Source organism: Montipora capricornis, chromosome 9 (assembly GCF_036669925.1).
Source record: "Montipora capricornis isolate CH-2021 chromosome 9, ASM3666992v2, whole genome shotgun sequence".
In the NCBI taxonomy this organism is placed as follows: Eukaryota; Metazoa; Cnidaria; class Anthozoa; order Scleractinia; family Acroporidae; genus Montipora; species Montipora capricornis.
The window spans coordinates 12,141,183-12,158,682 of NC_090891.1; the positions used below are offsets into that span (position 1 = coordinate 12,141,183).

Genomic DNA, 17,500 nt, shown 5'->3' on the forward strand with positions numbered 1-17,500 from the left:
TAGGTGAAGTCTGTCGAGTCATACATCACCATTACGGAATGTCACGTTAACTGCTCGTTTTTGCCACAATTTTTCTCTTTTCTTAACCGATCGGTAACCTGTTGGTTAGCTGTCGGTAGACTGTCGGTAAGCTGTCGGTCAACTGTCGGCCGACAGTTGACCGACAGTCGGCCGACAGGATTTTTGGGGAGCTCTTCTTCACAATTACCAGAATTTCAAGGATACTATGACAAAGAAGCTGTGACACATGTTATTACTGATGCAAGCCCAGTGGGGTTGGGTGCTGTGCTTGCCCAGAAACAACGAGGTGAATTCAGAGTGATTATGTATGCTAGTCGCAGCCTCACTCACGTTGAACGCAGATACAGCCAAACTGAGCGAAAGGCGCTAGCCATCGTATGGGCATGCGAGCGCTTTCATACTTATCTATATGTAACCAAGTTTCTCCTTATAACAGATCACGAGCCATTGGAAGTTCTGTATTCCAAGAAGTCAAATCCCCCAGTGCGCATTGAACGTTGGGTATTGCGCATGCAAGAATTTGATTACACAGTCAAATACAAGCCAGGCAGTGAAAACATAGCAGATGCCTTATCCAGATTGATTTGTCGGGACCACCAGCAAGGGCGGAGGATAAAGACCGTTGCGGAGGAGTATGTGCGATTCGTAGCCCAGACAGCGACTCCAAAAGCCATGACGACACGGGAGGTGGAAGAGCATTCACATCACGATAAGGAGCTCTCCGATGTCAGACAGTGCATCCGTGTTGGTGACTGGAACAACAAAGAAACAGTTCAATATTTTCCAGTAAGAGGAGAACTATGTACCAAGGGCAAAGTAGTTCTGCGGGGGACCTGCATCGTTATCCCCGGTAGTTTAAGACAGCGGGTACTGTCTATTGCACACGAGGGTCACGTGGGGATAGTTGCCACGAACTGCGAACAAAAGTTTGGTGGCCTGAGATAGACAAAGATGCAGAACGCTATGTGCGGTCCTGCCATGGATGTCAATTAGTCGGACAACCTACGTCACCAGAGCCTTTGATGCCCACTGAACTACCGCACGGCAAATGGCAGGACTTGTCTTTAGACCTTTTGAGGCCGATGCCACATGGGGAGTACCTGTTGGTCGTTGTTGACTATTACACCAGATACTATGAAGTAGAAATCTTGACATCAATCGTCGTGTCCCAGATCATCTTGCGTCTTGAGAGAATATTTGCTGTCCATGGTCTACCTGTGAGCATAACGAGTGATAACGGACCGCAGTTCCGATCCGAAGAATTTGAGAAGTACCTTGTGGATAATGGCATTCTACACCATAAGGTTACTCCATTATGGGCCCAAGCCAATGGCGAGGCAGAGCGACAAAACCGGAGTTTGCTCAAGAGTATGAGGATCGCACAAGCGGAAGGTAAAGATTGGAGGATAGAGCTCGTTCACTACCTCGCAACCTATAGAACAACGCCACACAGTGTTACCGGAGTCTCCCCGGCAGAGTCATTGTTTGGCCGAAGAATACGCACAAAGCTGCCAGAGTTATGCGAGAGAGCAGTAAATGATGAGGAACTACAAGACCGTGACTGGGAAAAGAAGACTAAGGCAAAGACTTATGCAGACACAAGTAGAGGCGCTCAACCTTGCGATCTCCAAGTGGGAGACCAGGTGCTTCTAAAGCAGAAAAAGTAGAACAAGCTGTCAACCAATTTTCAGCCTGAGCCTTATGAAATCGTAGAGAGAAAGGGTAATAGTGTGGTGATTCAGTCCCCGCAAAAGAGTCAGAAAGGTCAATACCATAGGAACGCGCCATAAGTCAAGAAATTTAACATAAGAGAAGAGCAACCTGATAAAAGTAGTGATCATGAAGAAGAGCCACGGGTGGATCATGACATGGAAAGAAGACCGCAACGAAACAGACACCCTCCAGATCGCTACGGGGAATAGGATCAACAGTGAACAGTGATTATTATCTGCTCTTTAAGATTGAACAACGTTGTTGTTGCAAAGAAAAAAAAAAGTAGTATATGTCTTGAACCTCAAGGACAATGTTTTTTTTGGGTTGAGACTGACTGCGACTGATTGATTCGAACTCAGCGTTTGGATTGTGTTTGACCACTAAGGAACATGCTTTATATTCTGTAAAGAAAAGGAGGGATGTAGTGTAGGTTGCGTGATGGACATACGGGATATTAGGAGAGCGGGAGAAGGTTATTAGGAAGGTCTGGAGCTTAAATGAGTCTTAAATGCGGTTGTGAGTTATCGTTAAGCACAGAATACAACAGTCCCTACATACAAAGCCAGAAGATAACTTTGGATATCATTTTGAGTGAGTCATTTCCATTGTCAACAGAAAAGGCATCTTTCAATTCAAATACCGGTATTTCCCATTTAGGTATCAAAATCCCTAAATCGTGGCGATGTTATATGGGAGTGAGACATGGTGTCTGAGGGAAAATAAGATAGCAATTTTGAGCAATGGTGAGAGCAATGTGTGGTGCAAAACTGATGGAGAAAAAGAGGACAGAGGACATGATGGAAATGTTGGGATTGAAGGAAATAGTGGACACGATTTTGTAAGCTCCACCTGTAAATCTAGTTTTTCTTTAATTTCGGATATTATTTTAACAATACCTGGGAAAGACACAACTCTTAAACAAGAGAATGCAAACCTACGAGCAAATGTGGAATCATTGACTAAGGAAATTGCCGCGCTTAAAGCAATATTATCGAGCAACAAGAACCTCGATCAGCATCGCAACAGGAAGAACCGCCTGAAGGTTAATACGTTACTCAGGCTACTGCCAACGTGATAACAGAAGAGGAATATACCTTGTCCTATTTAAGTAAGGAATATCACGATCTTAATAACTTCAGAATTGCAGTTAAAAAGGAACTACAGCATCTCGGCAAATGCGTATCTGAGCTTGCTGTGAAGATTGACAATGTAGCAAAGGCGATAGACGAATTCCAAGCTTACCGTACTTATTCAGCTATAAGCCGAGCGATTTTTACACAAATCCTCAATCAATTTGGGCAAATTTGAAGCCGTAGAAGGGGTCTCGGCTTATAGCCGAGTATTTTTGATAAAAAGAATTTTCTCATCAAATTAAAACAGTAGCAAATGAACGTGTATTCACTTACAGGCCGAACTAAATTACTTGTAAAATGAAGAGAAGTTGTTGTTGGTGTAATATGGATTTTTATTACTTGGTGGCTCGTTAAGGAGCCATTCGTGTTGTTGTGTGATCGGGATCGATCTTATTGCTCGTCTTCTTCCTCGCTGTCTGTCTCGAATTCGTCGTCCATTTCCTCATCTTCACTTTTTTTTTGTTCTGGAATATTCTCGTCGAAGACTGCATCGTCTTCTGTGCCGTCGAGTGCGTTATAGAGGTGCCACAAGTCTTGAAAGAACGCCTCACCATCTCCTCGGGAATATCGCGCCAAGCCTGGTTTACCCATCGAAGGAACGAGGAGTCTGGGAACGAGATTGCACCAGCACAGGTCGTGTAAACAAGCTTGTCACATGACACCATAGCAAACTTGAGACAGAAACGCAAGTGGATTTCTTCTTGTAGCGACATTTTCCAAGCAAAAAAACCGTACGCATTAAAGGGAAAATCTTACCTTGAATTCTTTGCTACGAAAACCAATGTCAATTTGTATTTTAAATTACGAAAATTCCATAGTCGATAATACAAATCAAGACCTAAAATGAGTCTCGGCTTATAGCCGAGTATTATGCATTTTCAATTCGTGTCAATCGAGTTGATTTTTTCCGTAAGAAGTTTGGGGTCTCGGCTTATAGCCGAGCTCGGCTTGTAGCCGAATAAGTACGGTATAGCTATCGCTACAACATAAAAATAGTTGGTGTACCAGAAAAGGGAACTAACGAATCTGCGGATGAAACTAGCAGAATATGTGTAGCTTCATTCAGAGAAATGGGTGCAGATGTCTCGATAAACGATATTGATACAGCGCATCGAGTTCCTGGCAGAAATAATTCAAGCCAAAATCCCAGACCAAAGGCTATAGTCTGTAAATTTGTCCGTTGCCTCGCAAGAGACAAAGTTATGGCCAAACGAGCCGATGCCAACAAAGCCAATCCTGCTGCCCTTGGCTTCAGAGATAACGTATCCCTTACCGCCGTTAGAGTCTTTGAACATCTCACAACACGACTTCAAGAAGTTCTCTATGAAGAAAACAAATTCAAGACCCAGTACCATTTCAAGTATTGTTGGGCCAAGAATGGTGCTATTTATCTTTGCAAGAGTGAAGACTCAAGAGCCGTTCGGATTAAGGATGTCAGTGACCTCTCCGGAATTCAAAGAGGAAGATAAGTTAAACTTCTTTCATTTCTAATTTCGATTTGGAAATTGTGAACACCATAGCAACGACTGCGAAATTGTTATTTCGCGAATTGCCTTATGCCAGTGTGAGTGACATTGCTTCATATCATGGCCAGTTTAATAACGCCATAATGAATAGTTTGCCTACTAAGAAGTATCTAGATAAACTTTCAAGTCTATATGATTTAGATCTGTTCTCTCTAAACATACAAAACGGCATAAACTCCAATTCTGATTTGTTTTATGAAAACATTAAGAGCCACTATTATTTGCCGCATAGCTTCAACCTTTTAAAGAATACATGTAAGCTACCTCGCAACGAGAGCAATTTCTCTTTGCTTCATAATAATGTAAGAAGCCTAAGACGTAACCTTGAAAACCTCCAGGTGTATTTGTTAGATGAACTGAATTATAGTTTTTCTGTAATTGGAGTTTCTGAAACTAATTTAAAAATAAATACAGTTGATTCTGTAAACTTTGACACGTCTGTACCTGGCTATAAATTTGAATACGTTGTTCTAGCTTCTGGAGGTATTGGCATCTATGTCAAAGACAGCTTGAATTACACGATTATTGACAAAACTTCCAACGAGGCTTTCCAAGCTTTATGGATCGAAATTCATCTCTCTCGGCAGCCAAACATCATCTGTGGTGTAATGTATAGACAACATAACTCTCCACAACAATTCTTGGACTATTTTGATGAAACACTGGAAAAGTTCAGCGCTTTAGATAAACCCATTTTTATCATGGGTGATTTCAACATAAACCTCCTTGCTGTTGAAACATGTTTTCTCTCATTACAAAGCTGTTCATTTATTCCAACAGTTAACAAACCAACTCGAGTATATAATGACACCGCAACCCTAATTCATAACATTTTTGTTAACAAGCTTGATAGCAAAATTATAAGTGGGAACATCGTGTCTGACATTAGCGACCACTATTCACAATTCTGTTTTGTTCATGGAGTCAAGGTGATTGCTGTAAATAGCAAAATATCAAGAAGAGATTATTCTCATTTCTCAGAACATGATTTTGTTGCTGAGCTCGCTGAAATTAACTGGGATACCGTCATCACTATGGAACAAGGCAATATAAATCGTTCTTTCTTGTGATGTTTTGAATGGATTTCAAAACAGGATGCAAAAGATTAACAACGATTTAATAAACAGTTGCAAGAAAACGTGTTACAGCAAAGGCAGACGCCATGATCGCTCTGTTCCATATATCCCATAGGTCCTAGCAAACATCCGCTATCAATAACTTCCGGTTTATATGAACATTACATCTCTTTCCCCCAAGTGGGTAACTCTCTAGAGTAATATGGAAAGTAAAAACTAATCAGTGTCCATGAAACTATGACTACTGACTGAAATAAAAGTCCAACAGAAACAGACGTTTTTGTACAGGTGACAGCATTGTTAACTTAACACACTATAGTGTCATAGTTCAGAGCTCACAGTCGACTAAGCACCTAAACCAATGGGACTACCATCGACAAAGATGGACATAGGTTTCTTTGGATCAAAGTATCCAAGGGTAGTCTTGGTAGATAATGCCGCTTTTAGGCATTCAAATGATGACTGTTCTTCCTCAGTCCACTGCCACTTCACTCCATTACAGGTCAGCTGTCGAAGAGGCCTGGTGATTAGTGCAAAATTCTTGATGAACCTGAAGCAGAATGCAGCTGAGCTAAGGAGGCTTTGTACTTCAGATACATGGTGGCACAACATTTTGAAGAGCTTCAACCTTTTTAGGGTCAGGTGACATGCCCTGTTCAGAGAACACACGGCCAAACAAGAGCATAGTGGGAACCCGAAACTGACAATTAGGTAAGTTTATTGTCAGACCACTCTCCTGGAGTTGATGGAACACTTGTCTCAGATGTCAGTCATGAGTGTCTTGGTCTGCGCCCCCAACATAGATGTCATCACTGATGTTCTTGACGCAGGGTATGCCACGGATTGCATCACCCACCTTCTTTTGGAAGATTTCTGCTGCGCACGAGAGACCAAAATTGAGACGTTTGTATTGGAACAGTCCAACGTGTGTAGAAAACGTGCTCAGTGCTCTCGAGTCGGGATGCAATGGGATCTGGTGGTACCCTTGATTTAAGTCGATCTTACTAAACACTTTAAAACCGTTCAAGTCCGACACTACGTCATCGATGGTGGGTATGATGTGTCGCTCCCTGATGATAGCTTTGTTTAATGAATGCATGTCCACACAAATTCTAATCTCGTTCGGTTTATTCGGCTTGGGCACAACAACAATTGGCGATACCCAAGGGGTGGGGCCTAGCTAGCTTCTAGGCGTTCAATGATGTCACCATTTTCGAGCTGTTTGAGTTCTTCCTCCACTTGTTTTCTTACATGGAAAGGGACTCGGCGATGTGGCTGAGCCACAAGTTTGACAGATTCATCTACATGTATGCGTGCTGGTTCACCTTTGTACTTGCCCATTCCACTGGTTAGATTAGGAAATTCCTTGAGAAAATCTGGGGCATCAGGAGGTAGGCTAACAGGAGGTTTGACCGTACTAACAGCTTTAATAAGATTTAATGCTTGTGAGGTTGTCCAGCAAAGTATGGAGCTTGATGAACCCTTTGCGACATAGAATGTTTCCACGGATGAACTGCTACCATTGGTGACAGTAGCTCGGAACTTTCCACACAGGGTTAGTGGCTTATCAGACATGTACGGATACACTTTGGCACTTGTTTCAACCAGTTGTGGCTTTGATTTAAGGCAATCAAAGTCTCTCTTGCTTAACATATTCACGGTTGCTCCTGAATCTGCCATAATGCGGGTTGGTGTGTTCATGATGGTGACCTGAAAGATAGGCTTGCCAGCTTCGTGTCCCTGTGCACCAATGTTAAAAGTATACTCTTCACTGTTGTCACTATCAACACCAACTAGAGATGACATTTCACTACTCGGAGACTCTTCAACATCTGCAGACCTGACATGGTATTTACCTCTTGACGTTTTCCTTGGATGCACAGATTTGGACCGATTATTGGGTTTGCCAAGACAAACTTTGGAGAAATGGTTCATTTTGCCACAGTTCAAACACTTTTTACCTTGAGCAGGGCAAGTTCCTTGATGTGGGTAATTTCCACCACATAAACCACACCTATTGTTACGCAATCCAGACTTTGGTAGACCATGAGAATTCTCTTTCTGCTGAACGTCGGTTGCTTTATTTCTACCATAGCCCAGTGCATTGGATTGCTTTTTCTCCATCTGACTGGTCTGTTCGTCAGCGGTTTCCATGGCGTGAGCTACTTTAAACAATTTCTCAAGATTGAGGCTCTGTCCGATTGCTTTACGTCTCAGGCGAAGCGATGAGGTTCCTTGAATAATCTGCCACTTCATTTCCAGTTCGGGATCGGCGAGTTGACACTTGCATGCTAACAGCTGGAGACGTGTGTAAAACTCGATAATGTTTTCACCAGACTTTTGCATTTCCTGACGAAAGACATAGACGTGATAATCCACACACTTTTGAGCCTCGAAATGGTCAGCAAGAGCCTTTATGGCAGTCTTGTATTCGTCACTTCCTTCCGGCGGTTCTGGAACGGTAAGGGTCTCAAACACATCACAGGTTTCTTCTCCCACGTAATGCAACAACATGGCTTTCTTTTGAGATGCTCGGGTAATGTTCATTGCTGTAAACAAGTGGTCCAAACACTTGACATACTTCTCAAAGCGAACGGGTACTGTACCTCTTGGTTGAAGATCAAGCTCAGGAAAGGTCGGTAGGTTAACTGCCATTGCAGAGGCTGCTGAAGGCTGCGAAGGCGAAGTGCTTGATGAAGAATCTGCAGGCATCGAAAACAAGGCTGATCGGTAGGATTCTCCGGTTGATTTAACACTTTAAACGCAAAGATTTCCGTTTTCGATTACTTGCATCCCATCCTTGTCACCATTTGTGATGTTTTGAATGGATTTCAAAACAGGATGCAAAAGATTAACAACGATTTAATAAACAGTTGCAAGAAAACGTGTTACAGCATAGGTGGACGCCATGATAGCTGTTCCATATATCCCATAGGTCCTAGCGAACATCCGGTATCAATAACCTCCAGTTTATATGAACATTACATTCCTCTACATTTTACAATAAGGTAAACAAAGCCGTGGATAAACATGCCCCCTTGAAAACTGTCAAGACAAAGAGCAAAGCAACTCTCAAAGCCCTGGATTACACGCGGGATAAGGAAATCGATAAGAGTGAAGAATTCGCTTTACCTGTCTGGTAACAAGGAAGTGTATAGAATCTATAGGAACAAAATTCTTAATATTTCACGTCAGTCAAAAAAGATATATTTTCATAGTTTTTTCTCTGATAATTTATATAATATGAAACAAACTTGGGCCGGTATTAATGATCTCATTAATCGAGGAAAGAAAAAGTCTGGAGACTTTTCCTCTGTTAGGTGCCCAACAAGACGTAACTTAACATATGACCCTATGGAAATCACTAATATTTTCAACAAGCACTTTTCTTCTGTGGGACACAGACTTGCGTCCAATTTGCCATCATCTAATCGTCATTTTAGTGAATACCTACACGGAAATTATGAGAAGTCGTTCTTTTTTGATCCAGTTGCACCAGCTGAGATTAAAAGGGAGATACTCTCTATCCCTCTCAATAAGGCGCATGGTTTGTATTCCTGCCTGAATCGCATGCTTCGCTCTGCCAGATATATTCTGTCTAATCCATTGGCAAAACTAATGAACTTGTCAGTTATTTCAGGAGAGTACCCCTCCAAATTAAAGCAAGCTAAAGTCACTCCAGTCTACAAAGATGATGATGACACTGACCCGGCCAACTATAGACCAATTTCTTTATTATCTAACTACAATCGTATCTTTGAGAAAATAATGTTTAACCGATTAAAAGCGTTTATTGATAAAAATGATATTCTTTATAGATCGCAGTATGGTTTCCGAGATGAACATTCCACTCAACATGCAATACTTGATATCGTCAACTCCATACAAAGGAACATGGACAATAAACTGTTTTCGTGTGATATTTTTATTGATTTAAAGAAAGCTTTCGATACAGTTGATCAGTCAATCTTGCTCAACAAATTAAATCACTATGGAGTCCGAGGCATTGTTAACGATTGGTTTTCATCATACCTATTTAAGCGCACTCAAACAACTGAGATCAATTTGTTTAAGGAAATTGTCCCATGTGGTGTTCCACAAAGCTCAGTGCTGGGTCCTCTTCTATTTCTGATATTTATTAACGATATTCTAAATTCTTCACAGAAGTTAAATTTTGTTCTATTTGCGGATGACACAAACATGCTTTATGCTGATAGACATCTCAAGTCCCTCAAAGAGACTGTTAACAAAGAGCTGAAAAATGTATGTGAATGGCTGCATGTAAATAAGCTGACACTTAACATTAAGAAATCTAACTTTGTTATTTTTCGACCTCCACAGCGATTGCTAAATTATGAGATCAAACTCAAAGTAATAGACTACAGCACCAACATATTGTCAGGTCTGGAGTGTAAGGAATATGTTAAGTACTTAGGTGTTCTGATTGACAACCATTTGTCCTGGAAATATCACGTAGACTATATCGTCATAAAGATTAGTAAAATTGTTGGAGTAATCTCTCGTCTAAGACACTTTGTTCCATTCTGTACTTTGAGAAGCATATATCAGTCCCTCATACTTCCCTACTTGACATGTGGTTTAACTGCTTGGGGCCAAGCCGCTAATGCCCACCTTAATAAATTACTGTTACTTCAAAAACGTGCAATACGTTTGATGTATTTTTTTTAATCCAAGAACTCATGCTATTCCTTTTTTCATTTCTTCAAAAATATTACCCATTCACCTGCTTTACTTTCAAGCTATCTTACACTCTATGTATGATGTTTCAAATAACTCTGCTCCAAAAGATTTTTGTGACAAATTTATCAAGACCATTGGCGTGAAAGCGTGGAATTGTCTCCCATCGCGAGTAAGTAATCTACCTAAACTGGCGTTTAAGAAATCAATTCGCAAAGCTTTATTAGCAGCTCTAGAAAGCGAGGAAGATTATAACATAACTTTTTTTGTTTAGATTGTGTTCTTCACAGAAGAAATTGTTTGACCTTGTCCTTTGGGATTTCAATCTGAATTCCTTGGCACCATTCTGATGCACCAGAAAAAATTTGGAAATTTGGTATTCAGAAGGATACCAGTTGTTTGAAACTTTAACAAATTAAGTTATTGTTTTGTGAAGTAACGACAGAAAGCTTCACCGAAACAGGCCATAACAAAGGGGTGTGATTAAAATGCTGGTTCTGACTAACATTTGCATTTCTCACATTGAAGATGAGTTGATACCACCTCTGTTAGTTTACAGTTCATTACTTTGTCTTATGAGTCCCTTACATCTGTAACAATAATAATTGATTTTATTTCACTCTTACTGACCGCTTATCAATAAATAAGGCTGGAAAAAACTTTTGGTTACTCATTCCAAGTCAGACCTTGAAGTGAACATCATGCCTTTCCATATGAAACAGTAAAGATCGAAGAAAAAAATTACTGTTGTTGAGTCTAAACCATGACACATACACAAGTTGAGATCTGGCTGCCTAAATGTAATTTGGTAGATATAGTCTCCTATAATTTCTACATTACATTATGGTAATCAATAGCCATGTATCCGGCAATCAGCAAAAATTTAATTATAAACTAGTGTCTTGGATATGGGTGGGCAAGAAAAAAGGTAGACAAGAAGACCTAAATAACTGAACTACACGTACAAGCAATAATAATAATAATAATACCAACTTTATTCATTTATTCCAATGAAAGGGAAGGATACTTAACAATTATTCCATAAGCACGCGTTGGATATGAGATGGCAAATAGCCAACGAGGCGCGTAGCGCGGAGTTGGCTATAACCAGTCTCATATCCAACAAGCGCGAATGGAATAATTGTTTTATTAAATTCCTTCAACTCCAAAAATTTGGAAGTACAAAATACGAGCGGAAAAAGCGAGCAAATCCAAGCGAAATCGAAGAAAACTTAATGAGAACTGATGCGATGTTGTGTAATACCTTGTTGTCAGACAGACGCAGGCTCATCACAAAAACATTTCTTGCCTTTTCGCTAACTTCTAAACGTCGGAATTGATCCAAACTTTCCAAAAAAAAAGTTTTTTTCTCCTTTTTGGCTTTATTCAAAGAGAAATTTGGCATTCCGACGAAAACATTTTTAGTTTAGCAACGCTTAACGCAATCATTTACCATACAAGGTCAAACCAAGGTATACGAGCTGATAACAGAGATTGAGTGAACCAATCAGAGCACACGAAATGCATTATCCGAGGTTGAGAATTTAATAACAGAGGTTATCCCTATTGAGGGTATCCGCCCGCAGGTGGATGTAATCAATTGAGAGTTGATTTTGATGAGGGTGGAAACCGAAGTACCTGGAGAAGAACCCTCGGAGTCTGATTGACGTTGATTGAAACTCAGCCTACACACAACCTGAGGCCAGGGTTGAACCTGGGTCACAGAGGTGAGAGGCGCGGTTGATGACTGCTAAACCACTGTTACTGCAGTACCGCAGTAATAAATTTAGTGTCTGCGGTTTCCACCAATTAGCTAGTTAACCGCTCCTGCAAAAGCAAACTTTTCCCTCCAGAATTCATTGTGTAGGCATTTCACATCGCTGTAATCAAGATTCAAGGTGTATAAATAATAAAGATTTTAGCTTGTACTTTTAAAATAACTTGCGTTAGCAATATTCATTGTATGAAAGGCTTGTTAGGTTCCTGGGTGTTTTTCCAAATTCGCTAAAGTAACATGAAAACTTACATGTAAAACACGTGTTTCTCTGGTTAGACAGAAAAATCCAGCATATCAAGGCATATCAATTAATCCTTTATACCACAAAGGTAATAAGCCGTTGGAGCAAGAAAATTCGGTCCTATTCTGTGAATGAGCGCATCACCGATCTAAAATAGATCGGCGATGCGCTCGTTTACAGGCGGTGAGCAGTGAAAGGAAAATGAAATGGAACGTCATCATGGTATATCATTACTTTCACTTATAACATAATTATTCTCCTTAGCAGCAGTGATTTATCATCCGACTCGCAACCTTTTTATTTTAGGAATGACTTCACCCACTGAGATGGTACACGAAATGAAACAAACGCAAACATGTGGAGCAACGACAGTCATTCAAACCAAGTCTTGCTTATTCAAGCAAAGTGGACACTTGTCGCAAAAATGTTGAAATGCAAAGCTGAATAAATTCTTCGGAAACCACTAGGACAATTAGACATGCAACATTTTCTTCAAGAAAAACCCGCTACAAATTGATGTACAACAGTGAATACTCTGCCCTTGTTTACACGAAACTCTGCGTGTAAAATTTTACACGTACTTTGAAGAATTTGTGTGTAATTATTTACACTCACTTTCATGTATTTTTTCTTCCCTCGCGTATCGCACACATTTGCGTGTAAATTGCACGCAATATGGTGGACTTAAGCACATGATGCGCCCGTGTAATGCTGCTATTCCTGCGGCCAGTACTGTACCTCACGCATCACCCGTTGTTGTCGTGTAATTTGGCAAAAATCCAGAACTCGTTGAGTCTCATATCAGCTGTCAAAATATGCTCACAAGATGACAAATGATTGGTCAATTATCCTACTAAATCTCCATAACAACAAAAAATACAGATTTCCTAAGGGGGAGTGGGCAGAGGTTTAAGATCAAGCCTCCATGTTTGTGGCTAGTTACAATAATTCAGGTCAGCTTGGATGTCGATGGGTTAAAAATCTGCTGCACTTGTTTATTTATCGTTCGCCGCTTAGGCTTCCACTTCAACTTTGGTTTAGTATTGCGGATAAATGGCTTACTCCAACAGTTAAAAGCTTTCAAGTACATGTATTCTATTCACTAACCATCTAACACCTCTAGCCATTCACTAGCTGACCACTTAACGCTTTGAGCTGCTTCCGAAGCGCTTGTTAGTCAAACTGACTTACCGGTAACCGTTAAATGCTTGCAGCAATGCGTTAGCATGACTTTGCAAACCGTTAGCGGTGCCTTTAAAAGCGTTAGTATACCATTAGGTACCGCTAGCTTCCATTACCCGTCTGTTAGTTAGCCGTTAGTTTTGTCCGTTTAAGTCAAAACGTTACTGAACGTTTTCCTGTGTGAGGTCACATATATGAAAGCTATATACATGTAGCATTACGTCACCCATTGTAATTAATATACATGTACCAACCAGAAGCTAATTGAGTGTTGAAACAATAAGTTCTTTTGTTCCATGGTTGGCATATTTCAATATCAAAAGAACTGTGACTTCAATGTTTGTAAACTGGAAATATTGCTATATATTTTAACTCTATGGGCTCAATATGAACTCACATGAATGAGGTCCCAGATGGTTTGATAGCTCAACTGGCAGAACACTGCACTGGTATTCCAGGGTTCAAATCCTATTCAAGCCTAAATTTTTCAGCCTTTCCTTTTGTTAATGCTCAAGTAACCTTAATTAATAACTACAACTGCGATGATCAGCATCTTAACTCAATTCATCTCTCCGCAGTTCAAATATATATGGCTTTCATATCGATGGTTTGCATCTGACATCACAGCGGCTGTGTTGGATGGCAAGAACAATAACCTGTCTCTCCCCTGCGGACTAAACTTTACTATTATGCAAATTCCGCGAAATGAAATTGTATTGCCATCCAGCAAGGCCGCCGTGTCACGTGGGTGCAAACCAAGAATATATTAACTTTCATCATAACTATTTTTGTTTGTTTTCCTTTCCTCTTACCGCATCCATTTGGCCCAATAATAGCTGTAAAGCGCTTGAAAGGTCCAATAGTATGCTTTCCTTTGTAGGACTTGAAATTTTCTAACTCAAGTCGTTGTAGGTAACCCATATTTAATTCAGCACCTTCTAACGAAAAAGAATAAACCGAAGGTGTTTCAATGACACACAATAAACTCAGAACCGAGCAATGGCTATCTCAGTTTCCTCGTCTGCTTGGGACACATCAAGTGAAACTTACAATCGAGGTTTTCTCCTGAAGTGAGTTGAATGAACACGTCCTTTATCTGAATTTTAGCTCAAATGCATCTACCAGTCCCATTTTTCGCAAAATTTGGCGGGATTCAGAAGTCACAATGCCCATGACCAAAATGACGACGACTGCTGACAACCTTCCCCAGATCTCCCTCGTAGCGTCCCTCATAGCGACCTCGTAGGAATGACGGAATGACGTAGATCGACTTATTCACTAACTGTACGGAGCTGTAGCTCACTGTAGCTTGCTGTACTATATATTTCGCCTTTTGTCTATTGAATATAGTTAAAAAGCGAAGAGATGGGATTATGACTGGTTAAATCGGTTTACCGCCAAAACAAAAGCAGGAATTTGATGGATAAGTTTCAAGCAGACGATCTAGCGGCTCGAAATGTAAGTGTTTTCCTACATGTATTTAAAACACAGTACATGTGAAAGTAGTTTTAAGAACTTCGTATTAGGTACACGTAAAAAATTGAGCAACTCCAGAATACAGGGGCACATTCAAGACCCATTGAAGTTTCTCGTTTGGCTCGGCAGTGGATGAAAGAATGGCGGTCGTCTGGGCGTCTGGAAAGGGAGGAATCCGGAACCGGAATAAAAACACGAAAGGTCCATGATATCCAGGGCCCGGTTGTTGGAAAGCTGATTAACTTAATCCAGGATTAGAGTAAACTTTTGTTTCATATTTTCAACTTTTTGGTGAAAGTTTCTTTTGCTTAGTTTTATTTTTCGAGATTGACTTCTTCTAATATAAAGTTTTGCCGAATATCAGCGTTGAACAGCATTTGGGACTAGAGAAAGAAACTCCTTGGTTAATTTTCAATCTGGGGTTAGTGTTAACCAGCTTTTGAACAACTGGGATCAGCTGTTTTATTTCAGCTAAAAAAGTAAAATGTTATACAGTACCGCTCGAAACTATTTGTGCATTTGCCGCGGTTCTGACTAGGTGAAACCGCAGGTTCAATCCCCAGTTTGACCGAGGTAAAACCTCGTCTGCAGTAACCGAAAGCCGACGTTTTACCTAGATTTTTTCCGGTTGATTTATGCCACGGTTAAGAGAGGACACAGTATGGAGCAGATGCTATCAAAGAAATCTGCATATTTTTCCCAGACTCAGCATCATATCTGGGTTGAGTTTGTTGGTTCTCTACTCTGCTCTGAGAGGTTTTTCTCCGGGTATTCCAGTTTTCCCCTCTCCTCAAAAACCAACATTTGACTTGATTTGCATTGATTGTACATTTCAGTTTACAGTGTTCCCAGTTAATTAGTGCTCAAGCGCTAAATCGACTAGACACTCCTTCCTTTCCTGATTGACTTCTGTTTTAGGGGCATTTTTTGGTTGTAACAATCAGGTTATATTTAACACCGACTTTTAATATTTCGGCTGGTCTTTCATATACCGGATCCGGAATAATTACTGTCCATAAAATAAAACTGAAAAGCACAAAACAAACATAACAATACCTAATTAGCGAGGCCTAATCAGAATAACAATGGTTCCTTTGTCCTCTACCATGTTAGTCCAGTATATGAAAGTCTACCAAATATTTCAGTTATCAAGGTTCCGGCTATGATCACAATTTGGATACACGAGTACCATGTAGTTGGCAAACTGACCAATTACATGTACACACATTCAGCACGTAGGACAATCTACCCTAGATATAGGTGAACTTATCGTAACAACTTGTTTCTGGATGAAAGAACGAGTCATAAGCTAAAATATTGGGGTCTGTTATTCTGGTGGTTTGTTTGGCTCAGCTGTGGATGAAAGAACAAGCCACATAAATATTTGGGTCTCATATTGGTGGCTTGTTTTGATCCTTTGGCAGTCAGTGGATGGCAAACAAGCCGGTTTGTCAGTAGAGTCTCTAGATACTGGCCATGAATAATGTAGTTTAGCCAACATTTTTTCCAGTATCTGGTCAGTAACTTCTCAGATAGTCAAAAAGGATTGCTGACATTGTTCAACGAGTTTTTATTAATAATCTTAGGTGTTTCAAGGGTGGATAGTGCTGTCTACAGAATAGAGTACTATTCACTGAATAACATGGCTGTAGGAAGTTAGAAATTTGTCAAAATCCATTTGTTTCAGCAACAAATTGCTCATTACACACATGTATGTGCTTTGCAGATTCTTACAGTACTGCCCATCATTTCTTTGGTAGCACACGCACAAGGGTCCGCAGAGCTTAGGCCCGGGCAAATTTGCTTCAACATCTGTTCAATTTTGTTGAATGATATTGACTGCTGGGGTGGGCAAACAGTGTCAACTCATCATTAAGTGCTTATTACTGGTCCCAAGGGGAACAGTGAGTTCTGTTTACCCTAGACCCTCAATGTTCCCCAAGGCGAAGCCAACCATTGAGGGTCAAGAGGAACAAAACTCTCTGTTTCCCGTGGGGCCAGTTGTTAAGTGTTTTGTTATAGTCCACAACTAAAAATGAACCAGACTGAATACGAGTATAATCCTTGCAATTTAATGCAAAGCAAAGCCAAACATTGAGGGTCAAGAGGAAACAAAACTCACTGTTTCCCTTGGGGCCAGTTGTTAAGTGTTTTGTTATACTCCACAACTGAAAATGAACCAGACTAAATACGAGTATAATCCTTGCAATTTAATTATACAGTAAGTCAAACATCTCAAATACAAATGAGCAACAATTACATGTACATCTCGTGTCAGTTATTGTATTTCTTCCTCATGTCATACTTGAAAGCATTTTGTTATGGCCATGACTTAAAGAAAACTTGAAAATTACTCAGATTTCCAAATTTCATTGGAAATCGCATTGGACATGCTCACATATTTGCTACGCTTTCAGGAGACATGTCCTGCATTTCCCTAGGGAGTTAGTGAGTTTTTTGCCTTCGGGAAGTCACACGCATACAGTTGTGAGGTTCATCACATGATACAATGTACGTTCTTGCCCAATAGAAAACTGCATTTCAGTTATGAGGTATGCACAACAACATTTGATTCAACAAAGCTTCACAAGAGGCCCAGTATTCAGTCCCAGACTGCAGCCACAGTTGTTAATGTGGATACAGACATAGATATGTCA

The 17,500-nt window shown here is 40.4% G+C and overlaps 3 protein-coding genes across 6 annotated transcripts in view; 1 reads left to right on the forward strand and 2 right to left on the reverse strand.

Annotated features, from left to right (window-relative positions):
• LOC138017028 (structural maintenance of chromosomes protein 1A-like) overlaps positions 1 to 14,572 on the reverse strand; it is a 168,754-nt gene extending 154,182 nt beyond the window's left edge. For 3 of the 4 annotated variants that reach the window (XM_068864235.1, XM_068864233.1, XM_068864236.1), the window contains exons 1-2: positions 14,418 to 14,572; positions 14,180 to 14,305 (exon numbers count right to left, since the gene is read on the reverse strand). In XM_068864235.1, the coding sequence (XP_068720336.1) occupies positions 14,180 to 14,288 (109 nt within the window). In that variant the 5' untranslated portion in view covers positions 14,289 to 14,305; positions 14,418 to 14,572. The remainder of the gene's footprint in view (positions 1 to 14,179; positions 14,306 to 14,417) is intronic. The other variant, XM_068864234.1, reaches the window with a different exon arrangement.
• LOC138016177 (uncharacterized) lies at positions 6,646 to 7,623 on the reverse strand. Its single transcript, XM_068863353.1, has one exon. The coding sequence runs from the start codon at positions 7,621 to 7,623 to the stop codon at positions 6,646 to 6,648; it is 978 nt and encodes a 325-aa protein (XP_068719454.1).
• A 24-nt stretch (positions 14,573 to 14,596) lies between the features above and the next one.
• Positions 14,597 to 17,500, forward strand: part of LOC138017032 (mitochondrial import inner membrane translocase subunit Tim10 B-like) — a 25,532-nt gene continuing 22,628 nt past the window's right edge. The window contains exon 1 of the mRNA XM_068864239.1: positions 14,597 to 14,825. Coding sequence (XP_068720340.1) covers positions 14,787 to 14,825 — 39 coding nt within the window. The 5' untranslated portion in view covers positions 14,597 to 14,786. The remainder of the gene's footprint in view (positions 14,826 to 17,500) is intronic.